General features: G+C 36.5%; 1 protein-coding gene across 1 annotated transcript; it reads right to left on the bottom strand.

Moving 5' to 3' along the window:
- Window positions 1-73: 73 nt before the first annotated feature.
- Window positions 74-27,029, bottom strand: MACC1 (MET transcriptional regulator MACC1). The gene is given in 6 exon segments (XM_019930559.2): window positions 74-286; window positions 13,188-13,376; window positions 16,062-16,995; window positions 17,139-17,948; window positions 17,950-18,232; window positions 26,915-27,029. Coding segments are annotated over 6 exon segments (2,544 nt in total).
- Between the last annotated feature and the right edge of the window lie 339 nt (window positions 27,030-27,368).

Here is a 27,368-nt window from a genome sequence, read left to right as displayed (position 1 = left end):
CACAACCACACATACACACCCCTTTATTTTCCTTTCTCCCCCTACTCCCTCCTCCAAAACATACTCTTCAATTCTATACTTCCTCAGAAGTGGAGAATGTAGTTGCTCTCAAAACCTCTAAAGAATTTACTAGTATTAAAGCTCCAGTTAAGTCTCGCCTTTGTTTGGTCACAGGGTTTTTCATTCTGTCCAAAGCTGATTGAAGGTCTTGTAACACATCTCTGTAACTATTTCCGTAGTGAGCACTCCAAGTATAGAGAAAATCACAGGCAGGTTTCCACATCATCTATAAAGAAAAAAAACATTAAACTGGAGTAGTTTGGAAATAAATCAGAGAGGAAAATAGATGCTTTAAAAAAAGGTTTAAAAGCCTCTTAAAACTTAAGAAGAAAATGGAATACCAATTACATATATACTTATTTAATGTCACAGAAAACATGTTTTAATAACTATCACTCCTCTGTTATATTCCTGTTTCTAAACCTCAAGATTTAAAAAATAATGACCAGAAGTAGGGCTTTTTTTTTTCTTGATTCATGATCTAAACATTGTTCATTGTCTTCATAGGAATACAAAATTCCTTGTGCAATTTTTTTATTGTAACAGATGTTATTGCGATAAACTTTTTGCTCTCTGACAGACTTTTAAGGTTGAAATAATAACTCTTTTATTGTTATGTGTCTGTGGAGATCTTTACCATACCACATATAACAAGAAGGAAGTATACAGTATATCTAATGATTTAAGTCATTTTATTTGACAAAGTCTATAAACGAGGAAAAATGTAGCTTCACGATCAAGTCAAAAGGAAAGCAAAAATATAATTCTCTAATTAAAAAATAATTTAATGATACATTTTAATGACCAAAAGAAAGATAGATATTCAATACTTATTATGCTTTCCCTAAGCACCTACCCATACCAATGACCTCATTGTTTCCATAGAAATAAATGTACGCCAAAGAGGAACCTCACATACAAGGGTGTATGTAATGGTAACCAAGGCAACCAGGCTTAGCGAGAATAGAGACAAAGGCCGACCAAATAAGACAAATTGTGGAAAACACACACACACAGACACACACCCAGGTTAAAATACATTTTCTCTAGGAAAACAACAAAACGATCTCTGCACTTGTAACTGGAATATTTGGAATATAAACTTTGTTACTTGCTACTTATTTGGGTTCACTAAACTAATTCATTTGTGATTTTATCACTTTCAAAGTGCAGGAACACAGATTGTTAGCTACATATTATACAGAGTTGCCCTCTTAAAACAGAGACTCAATTAACAGTAATATCACATGATAAAGGGCCTTGGGATATAATCCTTCACCTTCCACTGATACCCCCATATACCCTACAATTGAAGTTAAAAGAATGAAAGACCTAAATAAGGAGTTCTGTTATGTTTCAATTCAATCTATATGAAAGGCTATGCATCAGGCTCAAAGGATAATTTGATGTTATTTATCCAATTAGCATTCCTGGGAAGCCATGAACACCCATATTTTCACCTCTCTAGACAAAGCTCGAGTCTTCAAGGTATTGAATGGAAGATAATTATCAAAGTTTAACCCTATCTATGTAGTCATAATGCAGCAACAGAAATCATTCCATATTTCTGTATATAAGCTTTATCCTCACTAAGCTGATTTATAAAGAACTGTGAATGAGGTGTTCTCTCATCTATTTTTCTGAGTATTCACACTGAAACCAAACCTCCCAAAGAGTAAGTCCCACGAATACTCTGCAATGGAAGATGAGGTGAGGCATATTAATAGAGCCTTTTGGCAGATTCAATCTTGCCTATCACTGCTAAGATGCAAAAAAGCACTAAATGAGTAGATTATTCTGTAGTGGGAATAATCCCGTGACCCACTGTAAAAGCTTTGAGACCTGTATTCTATGTTGCATTCATTTAAAATTCCCTGATGCTCAACTAGCTGTTACATTATTTTTCAACTTGTTATATATTGTTTAAAATAATAGTGTTTATAGCTAAAGGCTTCTAAGACTTTATTCTAAGCCCCTTAGTGACTGAGTCTGATAAAAAGATGTATTTGAAGATATTTTATGATAAACAGCAACTGAGAGCATTTCAGTACCAAGATAATGGTACAGTATCACTGAAAACAGATGTCTCTTAAGAATTGCAGATGGTTAATTTACAGGTTGTGCACTACAGTGCAGATTCAAAGTACACATCTTCACTAACTTTCCTGGGTAGAAAAGCTCTGCATCACATATCTTGCTGCAGCACAGTGCATTGCTATGTATAGAAAAGGCCTGAGGCAAACTCAATGACGAAGGAGCCCCTTGCTGCTGTCAGAAGCAGGAAATACACCAAGGTGATATGGGAATTAGAAACTACAGATGCAGAAGTCCAATGATACACTTACCAACTTACTTATGCAGAGGGCCACATAATCTCCTCAAGTCTGGCAATTTGTACTGATAGCAGAACAGTATGGTCAGCTCTTGCAATTCAGAGAAATGTGGAAAGATTGCTGAGTCCTGGACCCTAGTTAGGACCTCTGAAAGTGTAAAAAGACTTTCCAGGAGTCCTCTGAATTAGTCAGAAATACAAGGAGGCATATTGCTCTACACTCATTGGAGATCCCCTGGAGTCTAAACCATAAGCTACCTAGAAATAGGTACAGTGGCTTTGGGCTAAAAATACTATGGCAATGGTAAACTGCATGATTTGTACTAAAATACGAGCACATTTTGCATCCCATTTTTGCTCCTCTTTGTAGCAAATTAAGCCTGAATATTCCTTCGGTGCAAAATTTGTTCTGCTATATATAACATCATTGGTGGCTCTCAATACAGATGACAGAGAAACACCACTGTAGTACACATACAGTGAAAATATGTGAAATACATTGTTGTTCATTAATTAATTATTTCACTTATTAAATCAAAATTACTGAGTTACTGCTATAAGGAATTTTGTTACAAAAAGGAATAAAATGTTGATATATAGCAGGGCTCTTGTTTTTAGAAGCTTTAAAGCATAGAAGGGAGATACATACTTGCACAAACACTGGCCCAATGTATGAATAGACAGGGTTTTATACTAAATGATGATTAAGAAAAACTCAAAAATTACTTGCACATTCTAATTCAGTGTAAGAAAAAAAAGGATAGTTCCATCAACCGAGAAGCACTATGGTGTAACAGAAAGAAAGATGAGTTTTGATTTCAGAATCCTGGGTTCACATCTGATTTCCATTGGGTATTGGATGGGTCAGTTAGAGTAAATTTATTAACTTATCTGAGCTTTGAATTTTTTAATCTATAAAATATGGATAATAATCTCCATGTCTGTGTCCAAAGTACCTCATGAAGTGTCTGGCATATTGTTTGCATTTAATGCTTTTCACTAGGATATGGTGGAAAGTGGGTACTTTTTGGGTGAGGGAAAGATAAGCAGTCGGATTTTAGCCTCACTGAGTTTGAAGTAAAAAGGGGCTATCTCTTATTTCCAATAAGAAATTGGAATAGAGAGATGATCTCTAGGGAGTAGGCAAGAGTTTAGCGTCACTTGTGCTAAACTGATGGTGAAAAGCATGAGAGTAGAGGAAAATGCCACGGAGGAAAAAAAGGGATGAAAAATTTAACCTTTAATTAAGTCTACAGTTAGGGACCACAACTAAGAAAGAGAAGCAATAAAAGGATGGAGAGAAGCTAGTGTCAGAGTAATAGAAAATGAAGCAGATTGCTTCATGTTGCAAAAGTTAAGGGCTGATAGTATCCCCCAAAGGACATTCAGTGGTTTGCTGGAGCTGGCTCACACCAGCCTATTGTTCATATAGCCTCCCAATTCCATGTTCAGTGACATCACATTGTAAGATTAAAATCACCCATGTTGGGAGTTTTTACACCAAGGAAATGGGCAAAAGCTTTAAGTTAGGGCTTTTCCTCCCTTGAAGAACTTGTAAAACATCTACCAGCATGGCACTCACTCAGGACATCTCTTTTCTGTTACGTCTTCTGCTACCTCGAACATCAAGTGATGTGGAAACATGAAAGAAAACTGAGAAAATTCAGGATTTTGGCAATTGATAGGACTTTGGTAACCTTGGAGGAGGCAGTTTCAAGAGAGTGGTGGAAGGCAGACTGCAGGTATGAGCAGGTGCCAAGGAACTGGAAGCCACAGAACAAATGGGTCATGTCTGGAATTTGGAAGTTAAAGGAAGAGAGACAAAGCTAGAAGTAGAAGCAGTGGAAAATGAAAAGTATGTTTAAAAGGAAAAAGGTCTGTATAAAGTAATATTAATTGAAAGGAGCGTTTGGTTTGAATCCTAACTTAGCCAGATGGAGAATTTAGGGTTGTTGAGGACTAGAGAGGTAGCAAACGCAACATACTCAAGGAGAAAAGTTAACTTTCTTTAGACAGAAAAGACATAAACACAGACAAACATTAAAATAATTATGGGGCTTCCCTGGTGGTGCAGTGGTTGAGAGTCTGCCTGCCGATGCAGGGGACACGGGTTCGTGCCCCGGTCTGGGAAGATCCCACATGCCGCGGAGCGGCTGGGCCCGTGAGCCATGGCCGCTGAGCCTGCACGTCCGGAGCCTGTGCTCCGCAACGGGAGAGGCCACAGCAGTGAGAGGCCCGCGTACCGCAAAAAAAAAAAAAAAAAATTATGGAGTTGGGGCATGTAACTAAGGGGGCAAGTATCAAGAAAAATAGAGAAGGAATGGGTTCAAAAGCATATGTTGTAGTTATGTACTTGATACACTGATGAAAAATATTAAGAACTACGTTTTCCCTCAATAAGAAAGTCTCTGCCAGGCAGAGTAAATACAACTTTTTCTATACTGAGATTGCCTTAACAAAGCCTGATAGAAGTCCAGCTTTCATCAATGCAAAAGTCTAATCAGTTGTTTGTCATCCTTTGCGGTATAGATATATGACATTTGGACTCAAGTTCTTAAATACTTACATTTTTCTTCAGCATTTTTTAATTTTCTAAGATCATTCTATTTTCGTACTCAGCAAGTGAACATATGTTATCATAGGCAAAGACACAAAAGGTAACTTCCATACATTAATTAACTACAGACTTTATGAAATTATGTCCAAATATACATACACATTAAGGCCACAAGGATTCTAAACTTTGTAATAAATTAAACGGAAAATGAAATCATTTTCTCTGGAAAAGTTTGAATGAATAAAATGAGTAGAATAAACAATTTTCGTTCCGGAATGATCTAAGTTAAGTCATCTAAAACTGGAAATGAGTTGTGGACTGCCAAGATCTCTTCCAGGTTTACATTATCTTATACCTATTCAGTGGTCTAAAAATAGTTCTTCCTCTCTTGCTCAGTGTTATGATTTAATGGAAGATATGCAGAAACGCTGCACTAGTGCTTTGACTAATCAGAAGGAAAGCATGCTCTTCAGGGTTTGTTTTTCTTGAATTATTCCTGATCACAAAACAACTTCCATCAGGCTTCTCATCTTTATCACAAATATCTGACACACAAGCATCATTCTTGCCCCTTTACTCTTAGCTTTTTGATGTTAACTTCATGGTTTTTATGGATTCATCTCTGAATAAGAAGCACGAGGTTAATAAAAGCAGAGTGTTATTAATTTCTCATCTATGTGCTTTGATCTCTTTATATAAAGGGCAGCAGCATCAGTAGGCATTTAATCTACCAAAGCTGAGCAGTTTCTAAGCTCCCAGAATTTGTGTAGTAGGAATATGTCTTTGGTTTATCTTCCAGATACTAGAAGACAAATAAGAAGGTAAAGGAGCAATGAAAAAGTAATAAATGGGATGCCAAAAGAAATGAAATGGAATAGAGATTAAAAAAAAAAAAGTTTTCTAAATTTAGAGTGCTTGTTTCCAAAAGCCAATCAGACTCACTAGATAACGAAATGCAACATGAACAAAAGCAATTCAAATTTGAGCAAAGCACTCTATGTCTTTTTTTAGCTCATAAAATATGAATAGTATAAAGAATGCAAGTGGTTTTAACTACCTTTGGATAATTACATTTTGCCACATTAAAGGATTAATAATCCACCTACTTTCCTCATAAAACGATTGGAGCAACATTTCAAGTACAATTATCTGAAGAAGTATCAAGGGAAATTTGTCTCATTAATGATTATTATATGCATTTTATCTTCAGTGCATCATTTACAATATCGAGGTGGGCCTTCCATCACCTTTAATTGGTAACTACATAAATATTATTGAAATGAGGTTGCCGTTATCTTTAGAAAAGAAGGGAGACTAACATATCTGGGGTCCCTATTTCCTTAGAAAGGAGACGGTACTGGACTTGGTTAAAACTTGACCTAAGATTTTCTTGGAAAAGTCTCTTTGGGCACAGCCAGCTGTGTTTGCTCTAGAAATAACCACTTGAAACTTCAGGGGTTAAGCATGAGCCACAGGAAGACAGAGGACATATTCCTTACTACTGCATCAAAATAGTCTAACATCTTAGGAGAACCTGCTGGCTAAGCTATTCCAACCAATTCTTAATTAGGAAGAGACTACAGGTCACCTGGTTATAAATCCGAGGCCATCTCACTATTGTATTGCAACAAATTTATTTCAGTAGTAAACAGTTTTAATAAATGCTAATTTAAGTCTTATAATTAGCTGGGCTTTGGTTTTCTGAAATTTCCTATTGTTTGTGATCCCTAACAATAAATGTTAATAAAGAAAAATCTAAAATCGAATTCAAATATTAGTGTCTCTAAATACATTTTTAAATACCTTTGTAATATTTAACCTAATATGATTATTACTTCTATTTGATTTTCAGTGTGGTAATCAGATATATAATGCAGAATTAAACCAAAGATCATAGGAATACAATGTGTTACCCCAATGTATTACACTGTGATATCCTTTTTTCTTTATTCCATCGTCTCAAAAAATGGAGTATGTTTTCGGAATTAAAGATTATAGCACAAAGCATTATAGTACTGTACAAAATAAACAATGATAATCTAAATATTATGTCACTGTGCCAAATCTCTAATACAAACAATGAAGATTTGAGAAATTATTCTATACATTTTACCAATGGTAGATGAATTTCCATATAATACTCTCCCCTTTTTAAAGAAATTATAAATATACTTCTTACTGTAAAAGAACAGCAAATCATAAATTTAAGTACTAAGGCTAGAACTGAGCCGGGCCCAGATACAGAACCAGACAATGCCACATCCCTGTAAGCAGAATCCAGGCATTGCAGTGTGAGTCGGAAAATCAGAAAACCATAAGACTTGAAGGACATTCCTTTTACCTTTTGCAAGAGATATTTTCCAAGGAAAATTAAATGTTGTTAAGCCAGTAAGAAAAAGCTGGTCAGCCAGGATTTTTTTTTCTCATTTTTTCCATGCATTACTATTCTGCCAGTTTCTCAGAAGAGAGGGCTCAAAATCACTGCTGACTTTCCCCTTACCTACATTCTTTCTATAGTTACTCTCCACCATATTACTAAAAAATTAGTATACTTTATTCCCTTTTCCAAAATCACTCAGTGTCACACAGTTGTCAAATTTACCTCTTCCTCTTAGACAAAATAAATAATAATAATATAACATATATTTAGCTATTACAATGTGCAAAGCATTTTCCCAAATATTTCACATATATTATCTCACTTAATCCTCCAAACATCTGATGAATACGACAGTATTATTACTATCATTTTACAAAAAATGATTTTACAAAAAAAATGATTTTTTCACAGAAAAAAAAAAGATTCCTAAAAAAGTCAAATGACTTGTCCAAGGTCTTAGGGCTAATAGATGGTAGAGCTGAAACAGAAATCCAGACAAGGAATCTTAACCTCTGCTCTGGCAGTCATTCAAGACTCTCCAAAAAATATATATCTAACCATGTCTCCCCATAATTAATAAGATGCACTCTCTCCTCAAGCACACATATTCTCCTCAGTGGTCTCTAGAAGTCATTGTATCCAGAAGCACTGAACTCCCCTTCTAGTCCTCTCCAATTATTCAAATGTTACCCATCCTTCAGGACTAGGATGTGCCCTCTGACAGCTCCTGCCTCTTTGATCTTCTTTCGTTTAGTTAACTCTGAAAGAATTTATCATCAGCAGAGCAAGAGAATAACTGTGTGTAAAACAAACCTGGATTTAAATCCTAGTTCTGTCACTTAACAGCCATGTAATTCTGGATAGCTTACACAAATGCATTCACTCTCAGTTTGCATATCTGTGAAAAGAGGATGGTTCTAATGTCTTCCTTACAAACTCTGTTAAAGTACATGAGATATTACAAAGAAAATGATCATAATGATTAGATGACACACAGTAAATATGCAATAAATTGCAACAACTATTATCATTCTCATTATTAGTTACATTTACTTATTTCAGCATCTAATCATATACTTGTTTAAAATATAAAAATTCAAATATTAACAGCTTATCCCAATTCCCATGCCAAATGAAACTTGGCTTTAGAGAAAAAAATTCATATTTTTCATTCTGTTTGTGTTTGTTGTAGCTCCCAGGGATGCTGAGAACTGATAATGCAGAGAACTGATAATCCCAGAAAACATATTAATTGTACGGATTAATTTAATACTGAAAGCAAGGATACAGAGGCAAGATTCTAAAAAAGTAGGAAGAACTCCATATAGAATTTTTATTCACCTATAAAAGTACTAATAAAATTAGCTGTTTGAGGATTACCTACTTTCCCATTTTTAATCTAGACTTAGAATAAAGTGCTCTGAACACTACAGCTGTCAGTTAGAGAATGAGGAGGGAAAAGATTGTAGCTAGAAGACAGAACAGAGAATTAGATCCTCACTAAGTACAGATGGCAAGAAGACATAAATATATCTTGCTGGTTACAGCTGTCTATAGGTGAGTGGTTTCTGAGATGAAAACATTACAATTAGGAATGTTCACTTCATTGGGCTTTCATAGGGAGGATGGCCCATTCTGATAAGTCAAATAAGAAATCAGCCTCAACAGGTTTATTGGAGCCCAGTGGGCACTGGTAGTAGGTAATTTAAAAGGGGAAGCGAACCCTTAGTGTCCTTAGTGAATAAATGTCCATATTGAATAAGAGGGAAAGAGCATAACCTTTATTGTTAGGCAGGGAACCAAGGTGAGAGAGTTGCTAGGGAAGTTATTATCATATATGGTAATAATCTCCAGAAGGTTAAATAAAGAGTACCTAATTTAGACCTGTGAATATCTTGGTCCTGAAATCCCCAGCATTTCCACTTGTAAAATACAACTGTTTTTAAAATGCGCTATTTTTCTAGCATTTTATTGATACCTATTTTTTTAAATTAAAGCTCAGAAAAATTCCAATGCATTTTTACTAACTTTCACAGGAAAACCTTGGCAAGAGTTAAACGTCTTTGTATAAGTATAAATAGGTTTTTTTCCCAAAAGAAATACTCTGAAAAACATGTTTTGTTTATAATCATATTCCAAGTTTTATAATTTTGCTTTCACGTAGGAATTACAATGTCATTAGAAAATTTCTTAAAATTTTCTTAAAATTTTACTTAGGGAGACGGTTAATTTAAAAGTGTTGTTCTCAGAAGTCTCCAGAGAGAGACTTTTTTCATCTTAGAAAAGAATAAGGGAAAGCAGCGTGGGGGGTGGTGGGGCGTGGGGGGTGGTGGTGTGATGAATTGGGCGATTGGGATTGACATGTATACACTGATGTGTATTAAAATTGATGACTAATAAGGACCTGCTGTATAAAAAATTAAATTAAATTAAATTAAAAAATTAAAAAAAGAAAAGAATAAGAAGTGGTCAGAAGTACTGAAGAAAAATCTGACACACTATTAATAATCCATTCTTTAATTGGCTGAGGCTTGATGAAGATGTTGAGGCAAATTTTGATAGTATCCTATCATAGCTTGAAAAAAGAAAAAGTGGAATTAGTTGCTTAAACTCTCCATCCTAACCGTAACTCCCAGCTCTGCCACTCAGCCACTATATTGGATTTGGACTGGATGGTCAGAGTGTAATGGTTAAAGTGCAAGGACCCCAAAGTCAAGGTTTGTGCTCCAAAACTCGTTCCATGACTTCCTAGCTATGCATGTTTGAGCAAGTTACTTAGCCTCCCTACAGCTTAGATAACATTAGTATCTGCCCCACAAGTTTTTGTTGAAAGGATTAAATAAGTTAATTTTTGAAATGTTACTGGAATAGTGGCTGGCACAGAGTAAGTGCCACATAACTATTAGATAAAATAAAAATAGAACAAAGGAAAAAGGGAGAAGTTGAAAAGCAAGGAAAGTGAGTGAAAAGAACATGATTGTAGACATTGGCACACATAGGAGGAAATTCTCTAAATTTGTGCCCACTGAGGAAGTGAGATAAAGGAAATAAAAGCAGCATGGGAACCACAAGAACTTGTTATCTCCCTGCCCCAATTTCAATTCCCTCCCTCTGTACACCCTACCCAGAACTAATATAAGTATGTTTTGAAATCAACTGCTTAACTTGTAAATTGATCATATTTAAGAATCATCTCCTTCCTAGGAGAAAAATATTGTACAACTATATTTTTTTCAGAGAGATGGAAATCAGCATATATTTACCCTTACTTTACATGGCCTAAAAGGTAAAGATTCTCATAGATTATTTGGAATAGCTTCAGGCCAATATGCTGTGAATTATTTTCTAAACATTTAACAATATGCATCAAAGTGATGATTGTTAGTGTTAATCCCAATAGATTGAACAATAGCCCCTAGAAAGACACATAGGGGCTTTCCTTTCTGCTTCTGAGTGTTTATCAGCCTCAGGCGTAGACTTAGTCATTTGTGATTTGGGCTGTGCAAAAGTAAATAAAGGAAAAGTAGCCTGTTTGTTGGCCTCCATGAAGATTCTGGGGAGGACAAACTGTAAACAACCACAATCAGAGAGAAGTTGGATACTTAACAAAAAACTCTTTGATAAATAGCACTCTGATAAACAACTCTAAATAAAACCTTTTTAAAAACAGAGCTTATTAAGAAAAAAATAAGTCCTGATTTCAATGAGACAACGTTTTTTAAAAGATTTTTTTTTAGAGCCATTTTAGGTTCACAGCAAAATTGAGAGGAAGGTATAGAGATTTCCTGTTTATGCCCTGCCCCCCCCACATGCACAGCCTCCCCATTATCAACATCCTTCACCATAGTGGTATATTTGGTACAACTGATGAATCTACATTAATATATCATAATCACTCAAAGTCCATAGTTTACTGTAGGGTTGACTCCCAGTGTTGTACATTCTATGGGTTTGAACAAATATAAAATGTTATGTATCCATCATTATGGTATCATACTGAGTACTTTCACTGCCCTAAAAATCCTCTGTGCTCTGCTTATTTATCCTTCCCTCTCAACCCCTGACAACCGCTGATCTTTTCACTGTCTCCATAGTTTTGACTTTTCCAGAATGTCATATATTTGGACTCGTACAGTATATAGCCTTTTCAGATTGGGTTCTTTTGCTTAGTAATGTGCTCTTAAGGATCCTCCATGTCTTTTCATGGCTTCATAGCTCATTTCTTTTTAGTGTTGAATAATATTCCATTATCACACAATATTCCATTGTACCACAGTTTATTTATCCATTCACCTACTGAAGGACCTCTTGGTTTCTTCCACGTTTAGTAATTACGAATGAAGTTGCTATAAACATTCATGTGCAGGTTTTTGTGTGGACAAAAGTTTTTAATTCCTTTGGATAAATACTAAGGAGCATGACTGATGGATCACATACCAAGAGTATGTTTCATTTGCCAGAAACAGCCAAGGTGCTCCAAAGTGATTGTATATTCCCGCCAGCAATGAGTGAGGGTTCCTGCTACTCCATATCCTCAACAGTATTTGGTGTGGTCAGTGTTCTGAATTTTGGCCACTCTAATAGGTATGTAGAGGTATCTCAATTACACAATTTTTTAGTCAGTTAACTAAAATATCAGAGTAGCATATCACGTACAGTACTGTTCCTTTTTTATTTCCTAAAGATTTCTCATTTTTGGCTCATTCAGTAAAAACTGATCTGTAGGTTGTAATGCCCTTCTTAGTATATAGAGATAAATGTAACCTATGCAAAGGAAATATGGCTTCAGCCTTTGGCTAGTCGTGGCTAAAGAATCTTGTTTAGAGAGTCAGGTTTCAGGAAACCAGAAGCCAGACTGCTGAGACATCCACTGTAGCTGCTAGAATTCAACTAACTTGATTTGACTCTTGACCCTTCAAGGAAAAGCTTGTCTTGTCCTGCACACCCAGCTGACATAGTTACTTCAAAGTAAGAAAATTTTCTCAAGAAATTAATACCCAGTTCTATGCTCATAAAGGAAGTAGCGAATACAGCTTTTGCCTCCTGTCAAGTCATCATCTAACTAGAGAGATAATCTTTCCTTAACTGAAATATCTTGAAAATGTTTACACTCATGTAAGAGAAAGATACAGAAAATTTTATATGTGCTCATCACTGGAATATTTTTATTTAAGTCAATAAACACTGATTCACATTTCTTTATGGTATTAAATAGAGAAAATATTTATCTAACTTACACCTAATAGTATACCTTTGTTTTAATATTAATAAAAATTTGCATTTTAAATATTTACTTAGTTCTACATGCTGTCATTCTGTATTTGATGTCTATAGTTATTGTATGCAAAACTGTAAAGGAGATAATGCTCGTAGATATCTCTAGCTATCATTACCAATGAACCCCACACCATCTACTCTCTTAATGCTTTTTGTCACCAAACATTATTTACCACCAATGACTAAGTCTGTGCCTGAGGCTGATAAATATTAATTACTATGTCCTTTTTCCTTGTCATGACTGGGTCCTAACTCTTCCCTTCAAAGTTTATCTGTTCTCTGCCTCAAGTTATTATAGCCCTACATACTAACTGCCTATTTAATTTGGTCAATTTATTTGATAAAAGGCCATGGAGATATGCAATCCAATAGGAGAAACATCAGTATATTTTAAAGGTTCTTAATACCTTTAAAGAGTGATGTGTGTATATTTCAGATAATATCAGTGGTTATAGGGGCAGTGACTTCAGTTAGTGGATCCTCCAGAACACTCAATCAATCCATGTATGCAGGGCACTCTTGATTGCATTTGATTTACCTGGTCTGCAGTTTTTCACTATTTAGACAAATAGAAATCTTACCTCTACAGCAACATCTCCAGCTTTTCCTTGGTGAGGAATTTCATATGCCTCCATTTGTCGCTTTGTGAGTCGTACTAATTTTTCAGCTAGTTTCCTCCAGCCTTTTCCAAGCTTGACAGCTGAAGTCAGACTAGCAGCCTCTTGGACGAGATGTGCTACTAACCCCTGGCAATCAGTCTTCAGCAGAGCCTGCAGCAACAATTGCATGTCATAATTAAAAGCAACTAATTTGAGCTTTTTTCTATAAATTAAATTTGTCATTACATATTCTGGAAACTGGCATCCTTTTTCTCACCACACATATATTTGAATTTTCTAAAATTCAAAGAGCTGATTTACTTTTTAAGCAAATCCAACAAGCAAAGTACAGAGACCACAACTAGACCAGAATTAGGGGAGATTTAGGACTAACTCATTAACTAATTATAGGGGCTTGTGTAAACCACTGAACTAATATATTTCTTAATATCCTTAATTACAAAAGGAAGAAGTTGAATTAGCCACTTCCAAAGATACCCTGAGGTTCTAGCAGTCAATAATTTATCAACCCAGGGATGATTATTTACTATATGAACAGTAATTACTTTCCTTACCAGAGGACTGGCTACAGGATTTCTATAGAGGGAGCACACAGTTGCTGGTACATTATTCTATTTTTTTAATCAAAATATGATTTAAAACTTCCCAGAGTCATGTGTATTGAATAAAAAATGAAACACTCCGACAATCTTGAACAAAGCTATTGATATTTATGACTTAAAAAAAATTTACTCTCTCCATTCACCACCAGTGTAGTTTTGCTAAATTTAAATCTCAAGGTATCAAATATAAAACACTGAGGTTTCAACAATGCATACTGGAAAACCTTCAGACTCTTTCTTCCTTAATTAAGCATCTGAGATTTGTCAGTCACCATTCATGTTTTAAAACAAGTCTATGACTTTCTCTTTTGCCTTGAATATATTTTTAAAATACGAGATTAGATTTATTTATCTCTTTTCTGTTCAGATAAAGATGTTTGGTAGCCCTTCATCATTTAATGGCACTTAAAAGCTTTATCATTATGAAACAATAAGTAAAAATGAATTACCAAGTAAGTACACTTACTATGCAAATGAAGTTTCAAGGGGTAGCCTCTATACAATATGCTTCATTGTCTTCTGGTCAGATAGCCAGGCCTTAGTTCTTTCCATTCAGAAATTCTGAAGCCTCCACTGAGGCAAAATATAAAATGTTAGGAACTACTCCCTTGAATGAGCTCTCCAGCACTGTCTAGTTAGTCACCAAAGCTACTCAGTTATCACACACCAACACAGAGCAGGTGTAACCAGGCTTAAACTTTCAGATCATTTGGCCAATATAACCTTTTTTGCCACTAAGAGAAACAAGAAAGCAATTTTCAATTCAGACTTTCATGGCTCCATGCTGAACATGAGCTATGAGAGGTAATGAGCTATTGTAAAATGCATGTGCAGCTTCAACCAGGTAGATCAGCCAATGACTGTAAATGGCCTGGGTTAAGTGAGAATGCAGCACACCATCATAAAACCACCTATTTAACAATCAGATATTGGACTTTAAAAATTCACCCCTCACAGTATCACTGTAGAAACATAAAAATAACAGAAGGAGAGGGATTGTTTTATATATATAGTTCTTTATTATATAAATTATTGTTAACATCACAGAATAAATTTCTCTCCAAAAATTTCTCTCCTCCTTTTGCACTTTGGTTAAAACTTTGCTCCTCTACATGAACCTGCCTCATCTATGTGAAGATCTACATCTCTTACACAGCACAAGCTTTGCACAGTTATAGTGATATTTACTACACACCAACATACGTACTCAAACAAATATTTTTACACACACGCATGCATTGTTAATACCTTTGTTTCAGGAAGACATAGTGGTTTTATGTGTGGCTTTGGAACCAAAAAGATTTCAAATCCCATCTCTGATACTAACCAACTGTCAGAACTTGGGCAAGTTGCCCAACAGCCCAAGACTCAGTTTCCTCTATTTGAAGATGAAGATACTAACTAGACTTACCCTGTAGAGTGGTTAAAATGACTAAATGAGAGAGCATGTATAGAATGTTGGGGACAGTGCCAAACACATAGAGAACCCTAGAGAAGTGGTATATATCATTATTATTATTTATACAGTCACACTTTAGCCATTTTTAGAAATAATGCTCTTGATTTTTTTTTTTTTTACTTTTATAAAATACTGAATTTCTACATTTAAGGCAAAATAGTTCTTCATCTTTTTTATAGATCTCTGCTGAGCCTTACACTAGGGTGAATGCTATGTTAAAAAAAAAAGAATCCTAACAGTCCTATTAAAACATGAAGATTAAGAAGGGAATTAGCAATATCATTTTTGGATTGTGATGCATTGCATACAAAGGATGAATATTAAATTGCTAAAGTTAAAGACATTGGTGATATGTCTAAAAAACACTAAAAAGTGAACCTATACCAATGGCCAAGTTAACTAGCTTTGTTTCAGTTTGTTCTTATTTACTTTCATGTAATTGGAGCTTCTCTGATATTTTAAGAGCTATCTAAATATTTGAAAAAGGAAAAGAAGGGATCTCTTAACTGTTATGCTCTAGCACAAACAGAATCTTTAATCTTCCATTAAAGGATGATCCTTGGGGGCCTAGTTTCTGGGAAAATCACAATTGAATGTCAAATCTAAGAAACCAGTTATATGATCTTGTAGGCAAAGCTCTATATTTGCTGTAAAGTGACTTCAATTTACTTGAGACTGCTGAGAATTTTTTAACTACTCTCATATGTTTACTTATAAATATTGCCAATAAAGTTCTCTATGGTAAATAAATTACTGTGATCAAGCAATACTCACCACAGTAAGTTCATAAAGAAACTTCCTGGTATTTCTATCTGCATGAAAATCTTCCTTTAACTTCTTTACAACATAAGAAACTTTTTCTGATTCTTTGTCTGCTTGTATTCGATCAAAATCTTCCAGTGCCAGATGTGAGTAACCTAGGACATCAGCTAAAACTTTCCACTCATAAACTTTTTCTGACACCAAGGTCAATACAACTGAGTAGATGTAAGTCAGTTTTTTAAGAGGCAGGGTAATTTGTTCAAGAAGATTCCTGGTTTTGAAGACATTATCTGACATAGACATTACTTGTTCCTTTGCAATCACCTTGACATTTTTGCAATGTAAAAGTCCAATCCTACCTCTCAGGACTCCCACTTACCATTCTTTCACTTTGGACCATCCAATGGCTTTTACTTTACCTTCTCCAAGAAGAGCTACTGTGTCCCCTTTGAAATATTCAAGTAAGTAGTCAATCTTGCTTTGTCTTAGCACTGTCTTCAGGGTTACCCCACAGTTGGCAAAGTTCAAATTTTTGTTTTGAAATGTAGGATATTTAACACGCACTGTTGGTAATAAAGGAGCAGACTTGATTTCCTTCTCCTTCTGCAAATCACCTGGCAGATTTGAGAGGCTTTTTAGGTTTGGGGCTGGATCAGGTGCAGTAATAAAGAACTGTGTAACTGGCCTACCATTGGGAGGCTCCACTTGAACACGGAAAACAAACAAGTGCATTTCTCTGGAGTCAACTAAGGAGAATAAAAATTGTTGATGAACTACTTGACCTGATTGCAACTGCTTTTGTTTAATTTCTTTCCCTTTTCCTTCTACCTTTACTTCAAAATCAGGATCACATGAAAAGACAGAAATACTTAAATCTTGTGGCTTTTCAAGTAAGAAGGAATGCTTCCAGAGCTGAAACACAACTGGAGATGTGCTGTTTCCCACCCTTCTTTTTTTTTTTTTTTTTTTTGCGGCTCAGCGGCCATGGCTTACGGACCCAGCCGCTCCGCAGCATGTGGGATCTTCCCGGACCAGGGCACAAACCCGTGTCCCCTGCATCGGCAGGCGGACTCTCAACCACTGCGCCACCAGGGAAGCACCTCACCCTTCTTAATATCAGAGATTGTAAGCCTTCCTGGCATATAACTATGTCCACAAACCGTGAAAATAGCAGTGAAACTGGGATGGATATATTTATGCCCATAAGTTCCAACTGAGATGGTTTTGTGGATATAATCCCAAATGGTGGCAGCTGGTGACTGAGTACCTTTAGTTTGTGCAGCAACCACTAGATACATTGCCTGACTCAAGTCTACTAGCTTGACTTGGATGGTGTCTTTATAAATGTAGCAATTGTTTAATACTTTAAAAGGGCCTTCTTTACCCAGGCTGTGAAAACACACCACTTCTGTCATGACTTGGCTGAAAGGATCCTCTTTCACTTCAGCTCCAATTTTCATCTCTAGCAAAATGGCTTCCATTGTGTTAAGGTTACCTAACATGATTTCCAACAGTGGGCTTACAGTGCACGAAAGATCATGGTTTAGCATCTGTGGAGGATCTAGAAAAGCCCTTCAAGATACCTGTTGGTATTCTCCCACAGCTACATGGCCTTGGGGCACATGAACAGTGATATCTGATTCAGGTAATTGTACTGACCCTCCCTGGTAGTTTAATTTGCAAACTATTGTGGTCTCTGCAACTTGTGTTTGGGCCCATCCAGGACTCTGATTAATTGTATTCAAATCTAGGCAGGAGCAGGCCAGGTGATGTTGACTTAACCAAGCCATTTTATCATTTTGAAGCCATTCTAAGTCTTGTTCTAAGATCTGGTCAGAGTTATGTATATTCTGATGGGCAAGTGCTGTGTCATCTAAAATGTCCAAAAGTTCTGAAACAATTAGATCTTTCAGATTTCCTTGAGGAAGACTGCCTAAGCAACTGATGCACGTCAAGTTCATCACCAGAAGAACCAAAAGAATTTCCAGTTTCTACTTCTCTAAAAAAAAGAAAAGGATCTTCCTTCAAGTTGGAAATATTATCTCTCTTCTGGTTATTTCTTAGCTAAATTATGTCATCCAAAAATGGGTTAGATGCAGACAGTTCATTCCAGAATGGATTCATAGCACTGGAAGCACTATTGCCATGAAGTGTGAAATCATCGGGCCAATTGAGAGGCAAACCTAGGTCTGGTTGTTATTTAAACAAAAACAAAGAAAAACAAAGATGAAGTGGCATTCTGAGATATAACCTAGATTAATTTTTATTATAGCTAAAAAATTGAAGAGTTTTTATTTGCTTTTTGATCTCCAGTCTAATGAATACTACAAAATTAATGTTAAATTTGGTCAAATTTTCATGTTGTGAGGAAAGAGATATTGTTTGACCAGATTATTTGACCATATGTAATGTTACTTTATCTTAAGACATTATGATTTATAAACAAATGTATAGCAATTTAGATAATAATCATTTAATACATCTTCTTGAAAATGATCCAGACTACAAACATTTATGCCTTGGTTTTTTTTTTTTTTACATCTTTATTGGAGTATAATTGCTTTACAATGGTATGTTAGTTTCTGCTTTATAACAAAGTGAATCAGCTATACATATACATATGTTCCAATATCTCTTCCCTCTTGCGTCTCCCTCCTTCCCACCCTCCCTATCCCACCCCTCTAGGTGGTCACAAAGCACTGAGCTGATCTCCCTGTGCTATGCGGCTGCTTCCCACTAGCTATCTGTTTTACATTTGGTAGTGTATATATGTCCATGCCACTCTCTCACTTTGTCCCAGCTTACCCTTCCCCTCCCCATATCCTCAGGTCCATTCTCTAGTAGGTCTGTGTCTTTATTCCTGTCTTACCCCTAGGTTCTTCATGACATTTTTTTTTCTTAGATTCCACATATATGTGTTAGCATACGGTATTTGTCTTTTCTCTTTCTGACTTACTTCACTCTGTATGACACACTCTAGGTCCATCCACCTCACTACAAATAACTCAATTTCGTTTCTTTTTATGGCTGAGTAATATTCCATTGTATATATGTGCCACATCTTCTTTATCCATTCATCCGATGATGGATACTTAGGTTGTTTCCATCTCCAGGCTATTGTAAATAGAGCTTCAATGAACATTGTGGTACATAACTCTTTTTTTTTTTTTTTTTAACATGACTCTTTTTGAATTATGGTTTTCTCAAGGTATAGGCCCAGAAGTGGGATTGCTGGGTCATATGGTAGTTCTATTTGTAGTTTTTTAAGGAACCTCCATACTGTTCTCCATAGTGGCTGTACCAATTCACATTCCCACCAGCAGTGAAAGACTGTTCCCTTTACTCCACACCCTCTCCAGCATTTATTGTTTCTAGATTTTTTGATGATGGCCATTCTGACTGGTGTGAGATGATATCCCATTGTAGTTTTGATTTACATTTCTCTAATGATTAATGATGCTGAGCATTCCTTCATGTGTTTGTTGGCAGTCTGTATATCTTCTTTGGAGAAATGTCTATTTAGGTCTTCTGCCCATTTTTGGATCGGGTTGTTCATTTTTTTGTTATTCAGCTGCGTGAGCTGCTTGTAAATCTTGGAGATTAATCCTTTGTCAGTTGCTTCATTTGCAGATATTTTCTCCCATTCTGAGGGTTGTCTTTTGGTCTTGTTTATGGTTTCCTTTGCTGTGGAAAAGCTCTAAAGTTTCATTAGGTCCCATTTGTTTACTTTTGTTTTTATTTCCATTTCTCTAGGAGGTGGGTCAAAAAGGATCTTGCTGTGATTTATGTCATAGAGTGTTCTGCCTATGTTTTCCTCTAGAGTTTGATAGTTACTGGCCTTACATTTAGGTCTTTAATCCATTTTGAGCTTATTTTTGTGTATGGTGTTAGGGAGTGTTCTAATCTCATACTTCTACATGGTACCTGTCCAGTTTTCCCAGCACCACTTATTGAAGAGGCTGTCCTTTCTCCATTGTACATTCCTGCCTCCTTTATCAAAGATAAGGTGACCATATGTGCGTGGGTTTATCTCTGGGCTTTCTATCCTGTTCCATTGATCTATCTTTCTGTTTTTGTACCAGTACCATACTGTCTTGATTACTGTAGCTTTGTAGTATAGTCTGAAGTCAGGGAGCCTGTTTCCTCCAGCTCCGTTTTTCGTTCTCAAGATTGCTTTGGCTATTCGGGGTCTTTTGTGTTTCCATACAAATTGTGAAATTTTTTGTTCTAGTTCTGTGAAAAATGCCAGTGGTAGATTGATAGGGATTGCATTGAATCTGTAGATTGCTTTGGGTAGTAGAGTCATTTTCACAATGTTGATTCTTCCAATCCAAGAACATGGTCTATCTCTCCATCTATTTGTATCATCTTTAATGTCTTTCATCAGTGTCTTATAATTTTCTGCATACAGGTCTTTTGTCTCCTTAGGTAAGTTTATCCCTAGGTATTTTATTCTTTTTGTTGCAGTGGTAAATGGGAGTGTTTTCTTGATTTCACTTTCAGATTTTTCATCATTAGTGTATAGGAATGCCAGAGATTTCTGTGCATTAATTTTGTATCCTGCTACTTTACCAAATTCATTGATTAGCTCTAGTAGTTTTCTGGTAGCATCTTTAGGGTTCTCTATGTATAGTATCAGGTCATCTGCAAACAGTGACAGCTTTACTTCTTCTTTTCCGATTTGGATTCCTTTTATTTCCTTTTCTTCTCTGATTGCTGTGGCTAAAACTTCCAAAACTATGTTGAATAAGAGTGGTGAGAGTGGGCAACCTTGTCTTGTTCCTGATCTTAGTGGAAATGCTTTCAGTTTTTCACCAATGAGGACGATGTTGACTGTGGGTTTGTCATATATGGCCTTCATTATGTTGAGGAAAGTTCCCTCTATGCCTACTTTCTGGAGGGTTTTTATCATAAATGGGTGTTGAATTTTGTCGAAAGCTTTCTCTGCATCTATTGAGATGACTATATGGTTTTTCTCCTTCAATTTGTTAATATGGTGTATCACATGGATTGATTTGCATATATTGAAGAATCCTTGCATTCCTGGAATAAACCCCACTTGATCATGGTGTATGATCCGTTTAATGTGCTGCTGGATTCTGTTTGCTAGTATTTTGTTGAGGATTTTTGCATGTATGTTCATCAGTGATATTGGCCTGTAATTTTCTTTTTTTGTGACATTCTTGTCTGGTTTTGGTATCAGGGTGATGGTGGCCTCGTAGAATGAGTTTGGGAGTGTTCCTCCCTCTGCTATATTTTGGAAGAGTTTGAGAAGGATAGGTGTTAGCTCTTCTCTAAATGTTTGATAGAATTCTCCTGTGAAGCTATCTGGTCTTGGGCTTTTGTTTTTTGGAAGATTTTTAAACACAGTTTCAATTTCAGTGCTTGTGATTGGTCTGTTCATATTTTCTATTTCTTCCTGATTCAGTCTTGGCAGGTTGTGCATTTCTAAGAATTTGTCCATTTCTTCCAGGTTGTCCATTTTATTGGCATAGAGTTGCTTGTAGTAATCTCTCATGATATTTTCTATTTCTGCAGTGTCAGTTGTTACTTCTCCTTTTTCATTTCTAATTCTATTGATTTGAGTCTTGTTCCTTTTTTTCTTAAGGAGTCTGGCTAATGGTTTATCAATTTTGTTTATCTTCTCAAAGAACCAGCTTTTAGTTTTATTGATCGTTGTTATCGTTTCCTTCATTTCTTTTTCATTTATTTCTGATTTGATCTTTATGATTTCTTTCCTTCTGCTAACTTTAGGTCTTTTTTGTTCTTCTTTCTCTAATTGCTTTAGGTGCAATATTAGGTTGTTTATTCGAAGTGTTTCCTGTTTCTTAAGGTAAGATTGTATTGCTATAAACTTCCCTCTTAGAACTGTTTTTGCTGCATCCCATAGGTTTTGGGTTTTCGTGTCTCCATTGTCATTTGTTTCTAGGTATTTTTTGATTTCCTCTTTGATTTCTTCAGTGATCACTTCGTTATTAAGTAGTGTATTGTTTAGCCTCCAAGTGTTTGTATTTTTCACAGATCTTTTTCTGTAATTAATATCTAGTCTCATAGCGTTGTGGTCGGAAAAGATACTTGATACAATTTCAATTTTCTTAAATTTACCAAGGCTTGATTTGTGACCCAAGATATGATATATCCTGGAGAATGTTCCATGAGCACTTGAGAAAAATGTGTATTCTGTTGTTTTTGCATGGACTGTCCTATAAATATCAATTAAGTCCATCTTATTTAATGTATCATTTAAAGCTTGTGTTTCCTTATTTATTTTCTGTTTGGATGATCTGTCCATGGGTGAAAGTGGGGTGTTAAAGTCCCCTACTATGAATGTGTTACTGTCGACTTCCCCTTTTATGGTTGTTACTATTTGCCTTATGTATTGAGGTGCTCCTATGTTGGGTGCATAAATATTTACAATTGTTATATCTTCTTCTTGGATTGATCCCTTGATCATTATGTAGTATCCTTCTTTGTCTCTTCTAATAATCTTTATTTTAAAGTCTATTTTGTCTGATATGAGAATTGCTACTCCAGTTTTCTTCTGGTTTCCATTTGCATGGAATATCTTTTTCCATCCCCTCACTTTCGGTCTGTATGTGTCTCTAGGTCTGAAGTGGGTCTCTTGCAGACAGCATATATATGGGTCTTGTTTTTGTATCCATTCAGGCGTCTGTGTCTTTTGGTGGGACCATTTAATCCACTTACATTTAAGGTAATTATCGATATGTATGTTCTTATGACCATTTTCTGAATTGTTTTGGGTTTGTTATTGTAGGTCTTTTCCTTCTCTTGTGTTTCTTGCCTAGAGAAGATCCTTTAGCAGTTGTTGTAAAGCTGGTTTGGTGGTGCTGAGCTCTATCAGCTTTTGCTTGTCTGTAAAGGTTTTAATTTCTCCATCAAATCTGAATAAGATCCTTGCTGGGTAGAGTAATCTTGGTTGTAGGTTTTTCTCCTTCATCACTTTAAATATGTCCTGCCAGTCCCTTCTGGCTTGCAGAGTTTCTGCTGAAAGATCAGCTGTTAAACTTATGCGGATTCCCTTGTGTGTTATTTGTTGTTTTTCCCTTGCTGCTTTTAATATGTTTCCTTTGTATTTAATTTTTGACAGTTTGATTAATATGTGTCTTGGTGTGTTTCTCTTTGGATTTATCCTGTATGGGACTCTCTGTGCTTCCTGGACTTGATTAACTATTTCCTTTCCCAAATTAGGGAAGTTTTCAACTATAATCTCTTCAAATATTTTCTCAGTCCCTTTCTTTTTCTCTTCTTCTTTTGGGACCCCAATAATTCGAATGTTGGTGTGTTTAATGTTGTCCCAGAGGTCTCTGAGACTGTCCTCAGTTCTTTTCATTCTTTTCTCTTTATTCTGCTCTGCAGTAGTTATTTCCACTATTTTATCTTCCAGGTCACTTATTCATTCTTCTGCCTCAGTTATTCTGCTATTGATCCCTTCTAGAGTAGTTTTATTTTCATTTATTGTGTTGTTCATCGTTGCTTGTTTCATCTTTAGTTCTTCTAGGTCCTTGTTAAATGTTTCTTGCATTTTCTCTATTCTATTTCCAAAATTTTGGATCATTTTTACTATCATTATTCTGAATTCTTTTTCAGGTAGACTGCCTATTTCCTCTTCATTTGTTAGGTCTGGTGGGTTTTTATCTTGCTCCTTCATCTGCTGTGTGTTTTTCTGTCTTTTCATTTTGCTTATCTTACTGTGTTTGGGGTCTCCTTTTTGCAGGCTGCAGGTTCGTAGTTCCCGTTGTTTTTGGTGTCTGTCCCCAGTGGCTAAAGTTAACTCAGAGGGCCGTGTAGGCTTCCTGGTGGAGGGGACTAGTGCCTGTGTTCTGGTGGATGGGGCTGGATCTTGTCTTTCTGGTGGTCAGGTCCATGTCTGGTCGTGTGTTTTGGGGCGTCTTTGGACTTATTATGACTTTAGGCAGCCTCTCTGCTAATGGGTGGTGTTGTGTTCCTGTCTTGCTAGTTGTCTGGCATAGGGTGTCCAGCACTGTAGCTTGCTGGTCATTGAGTGAAGCTGGGTCTTGGTGTTGAGATGGAGATCTCTGGGAGATTTTCGCTGTTTGATATTATGTGGAGCTGGGAGGTCTCTTGTGGACCAGTGTCCTAAAGTTGGCTCTCCCACCTCAGAGGCACAGCACTGACTCCTGGCTGCAGCACCAAGAGCCTTTCATCCACATGGCTCAGAATAAAAGGGAGAAAAAGTAGAAAGAAAGAAAGCAAGGAAGGAAGGAAGGAAGAAAGGAGGAAAGAAAGAAAGAAAGAGTATAAAATAAAATAAAGATAAAATAAAGTCAAGTTATTAAAATAAAAATAATTATTAAGAAAAAAGAATTTTTTTAAGTAAGAAAAAAGCAAAAAAAGACCCCCCAAATCGGATGGATAGAACCCTAGGACAAATGCTGAAAGCAAAGCTATACAGACAAAATCTCACACAGAAGCATACACATACACACTCACAAAAAGAGGAAAAGGGGAAAGAAATCATAAATCTTGCTCTCAAAGTCCACCTCCTCAATTTGGGATGATTTGTTGTCTATTCAGGTATTCCACAGATGCAGGGTACATCAAGTTGATTGTGGAGATTTAATCTGCTGCTCCTGAGGCTGCTGGGAGAGATTTCCCTTTCTCTTCTTCGTTCGCACAGCTCCCGGGGCTCAGCTTTGGATTTGGCCCCACCTCTGCGTGTAGGAGGGCTTCTGTTCTTCGCTCAGACAGGACGGGGTTAAAGAAGCCGCTAATTCGGCCGCTCTGGCTCACTCAGGCCACAGGGAGGGAGGGGTACAGAGTGCGGAGCGAGCCTGTGGCGACGGCAGAAGCCGGCGTGACGTTGCACCAGCCTGAGGCGTGCCATGCATTCTCCCGGGGAAGTTGTCCCTGGATCCCGGGACCCTGGCAGTGGCAGGCTAATCAGACTCCCCGGAAGGGAGGTGTGGAGAGTGACCTGTGCTCGCACACAGGCTTCTTGGTGGCAGCAGCAGCAGCCTTAGCGTCTCACGCCCGTCTCTGTGGTCTGCACTGTTAGCGGCGGCTCGTGCCTGTCTCTGGAGCTCCTTTAAGCTCTTAATCCCTTCTCCTCGCGCACCCGGAAACAAAGAGGGAAGGAAAGGTCTCTTGCCTCTTCGGCAAGTCTAGACTTTCCCCGGACTCCCTCCTGGTTAGCCGTGGAGCACTAGCCCCCTGCAGGCTGTGTTCACGCTGCCAACCTCAGTCCTCTCCCTGTGGTCTGACCGAAACCCGAGCCTCAGCTCCCAGCCCCACCCGCCCCAGCGGGTGAGCAGACAAGCCTCTCGGGGTGGTGAGTGCCAGTAGGCACTGATCCTCTGTGCGGGAATCTCTCCGCTTTGCCCTCCGCACCCCTGTGGCTGTACTCTCCTCCGTGGCTCCGAAGCTTTCCCCCTCTGCCACCCGCAGTCTCCGCACGCAAAGGGGCTTCCTAGTGTGTGGAACCCTTTCCTCCTTCACAGCTCCCTCCCACTGGTGCAGGTCCCGTCCCTATTCTTTTGTCTCTGTTTATTCTTTTTTCTTTTGCCCTACCCAGGTACATGGGGGAGTTTCTTGCCTTTTGGGACGTCTGAGGTCTTCTGCCAGCGTTCAGTAGGTGTTCTGTAGGAGTTGTTCCACGTGTAGATGTATTTCTGATGTATCTGTGGGGAGGAAGGTGATCTCCGTGTCTTACTCTTCCACCATCTTCCCCCTCTCTCCTATGCGTTGTTTTATATTTCATTTTCATGAAAGAATACCTCTGAACAAACAGAATAATTGGTCAATTATCCAGATTTTTCTAAACATTGAATGGTTCGTCTCATTACATCTAAATTATTCATTTAATGTTTTTCTTTTCTGATAATAGTCAATATGTAAAAAAAAATCAAATACGTCTGTGAACAGCTTAAATAATTTGTTAAAAAATAATATGCTGAACTAGACAATCATGCATTTCTTAGATTATTTTCTGATAACTTCATAATGATAAATTTTAATAACACTGAATTTTTTCATGAAAAATGAACATTTCATGAAAATAAACGTTGAAAAAATAGAACACCATTAGATTTACTACCTGAAGGGATTCCCTGAAATTTTTCAAGTTTAAAAGGGCAAAGAATATGCTTATTACCACCGTAAAATGGAAACACGTTACTTTGGAAAGTGGGTATTTTAAGCATCAGCAACACATTAAAATACTTATATATCAACTATAATGAATTTCTATATATCTCAAAAATCTTGAATTTTTTTATGTTTAGAGCAACTTATACTTGGCCGTTTTGCAAAATATTGATAATGATTCTGTGGACTTTGTGAAGCTGGTGCTGCTTTAGAGAAAATGAAAGCTAAAATAGAAAAATGAGTTCAATAAGCTTTCAGACTTTTTTGTTTAGTATATATAGAACTATACATTGATTGAAATGAGCTTTAAGTGTCATATATTAAAAATCAGAAGACGTGTTTTGAAAAATAAATGTTGCATTTCTTTTATTTTTACACTTTTCTTCAAACCCAGTTCCATCGGACTCTCTTAAAACTTATTTTTTCTCTGAGAATCTGTTCAATTCTTTTATACTGTATTTATTAGCCCACTCCAACATACAGAGATCTCTTTAACCCCAAAATTCATTATATTTACTGCAATATACCACTCATTTAATAGTTTTTGTCTCCTCATAATATTTATTATATGTTGTTTGACTATTTTATTTTCCTCATCTTTTTAATGATAGTTTAAGTATTTCCACGGTAAACTTTAGATTTTACCATTCTTTTAATCTTCTGTAGCACTTTTCAGAGGTAGTTCTCCAATAATTAGTGGTGGTAGAGGAAAAAATTACAATAATTATAAATTCTTGTACCTGTAATATTGCAATTTTTTGAGGCTTGTTGGGCTTCCATGTCAAACAAATTTCCTTCAGACGTACTTTGTGAAATTCCTCCTGACCAAAAATGGGCTTTTTCACTGGTTAACATTATTCCACCTACAAAGTAAATATAATATATATGTGTACATATATATATATATATATATATATATATATATATTTCTTGTAAGAATACATAAACAGGTTGGCATAGAAACCAAACTCAAAGTAATCTACATATTTAAATAGAAAACTGCATATAAAAACACTCTGCATAGGTCCTCTACTTCTGATAGGATGCTGGACTAGGTATCCTGAAATAGGTATTATTACTCCATTGAAAAACCCTCAGATCCTGGATTAATACCAACAAGCAAACCTAGAAATACATTAGTGATCCTATAAAGAAAAGTAATAATGAAAATCCCAAGGATAACAAAAAGAATAG

The sequence above is a fragment of the Tursiops truncatus genome, chromosome 9, assembly GCF_011762595.2.
Source record: "Tursiops truncatus isolate mTurTru1 chromosome 9, mTurTru1.mat.Y, whole genome shotgun sequence".
Lineage (NCBI taxonomy): Eukaryota > Metazoa > Chordata > Mammalia > Artiodactyla > Delphinidae > Tursiops > Tursiops truncatus.
The sequence above is the reverse complement of the archived record's forward strand: the minus strand, read 5'-3'. Positions and strand labels throughout refer to the sequence as shown.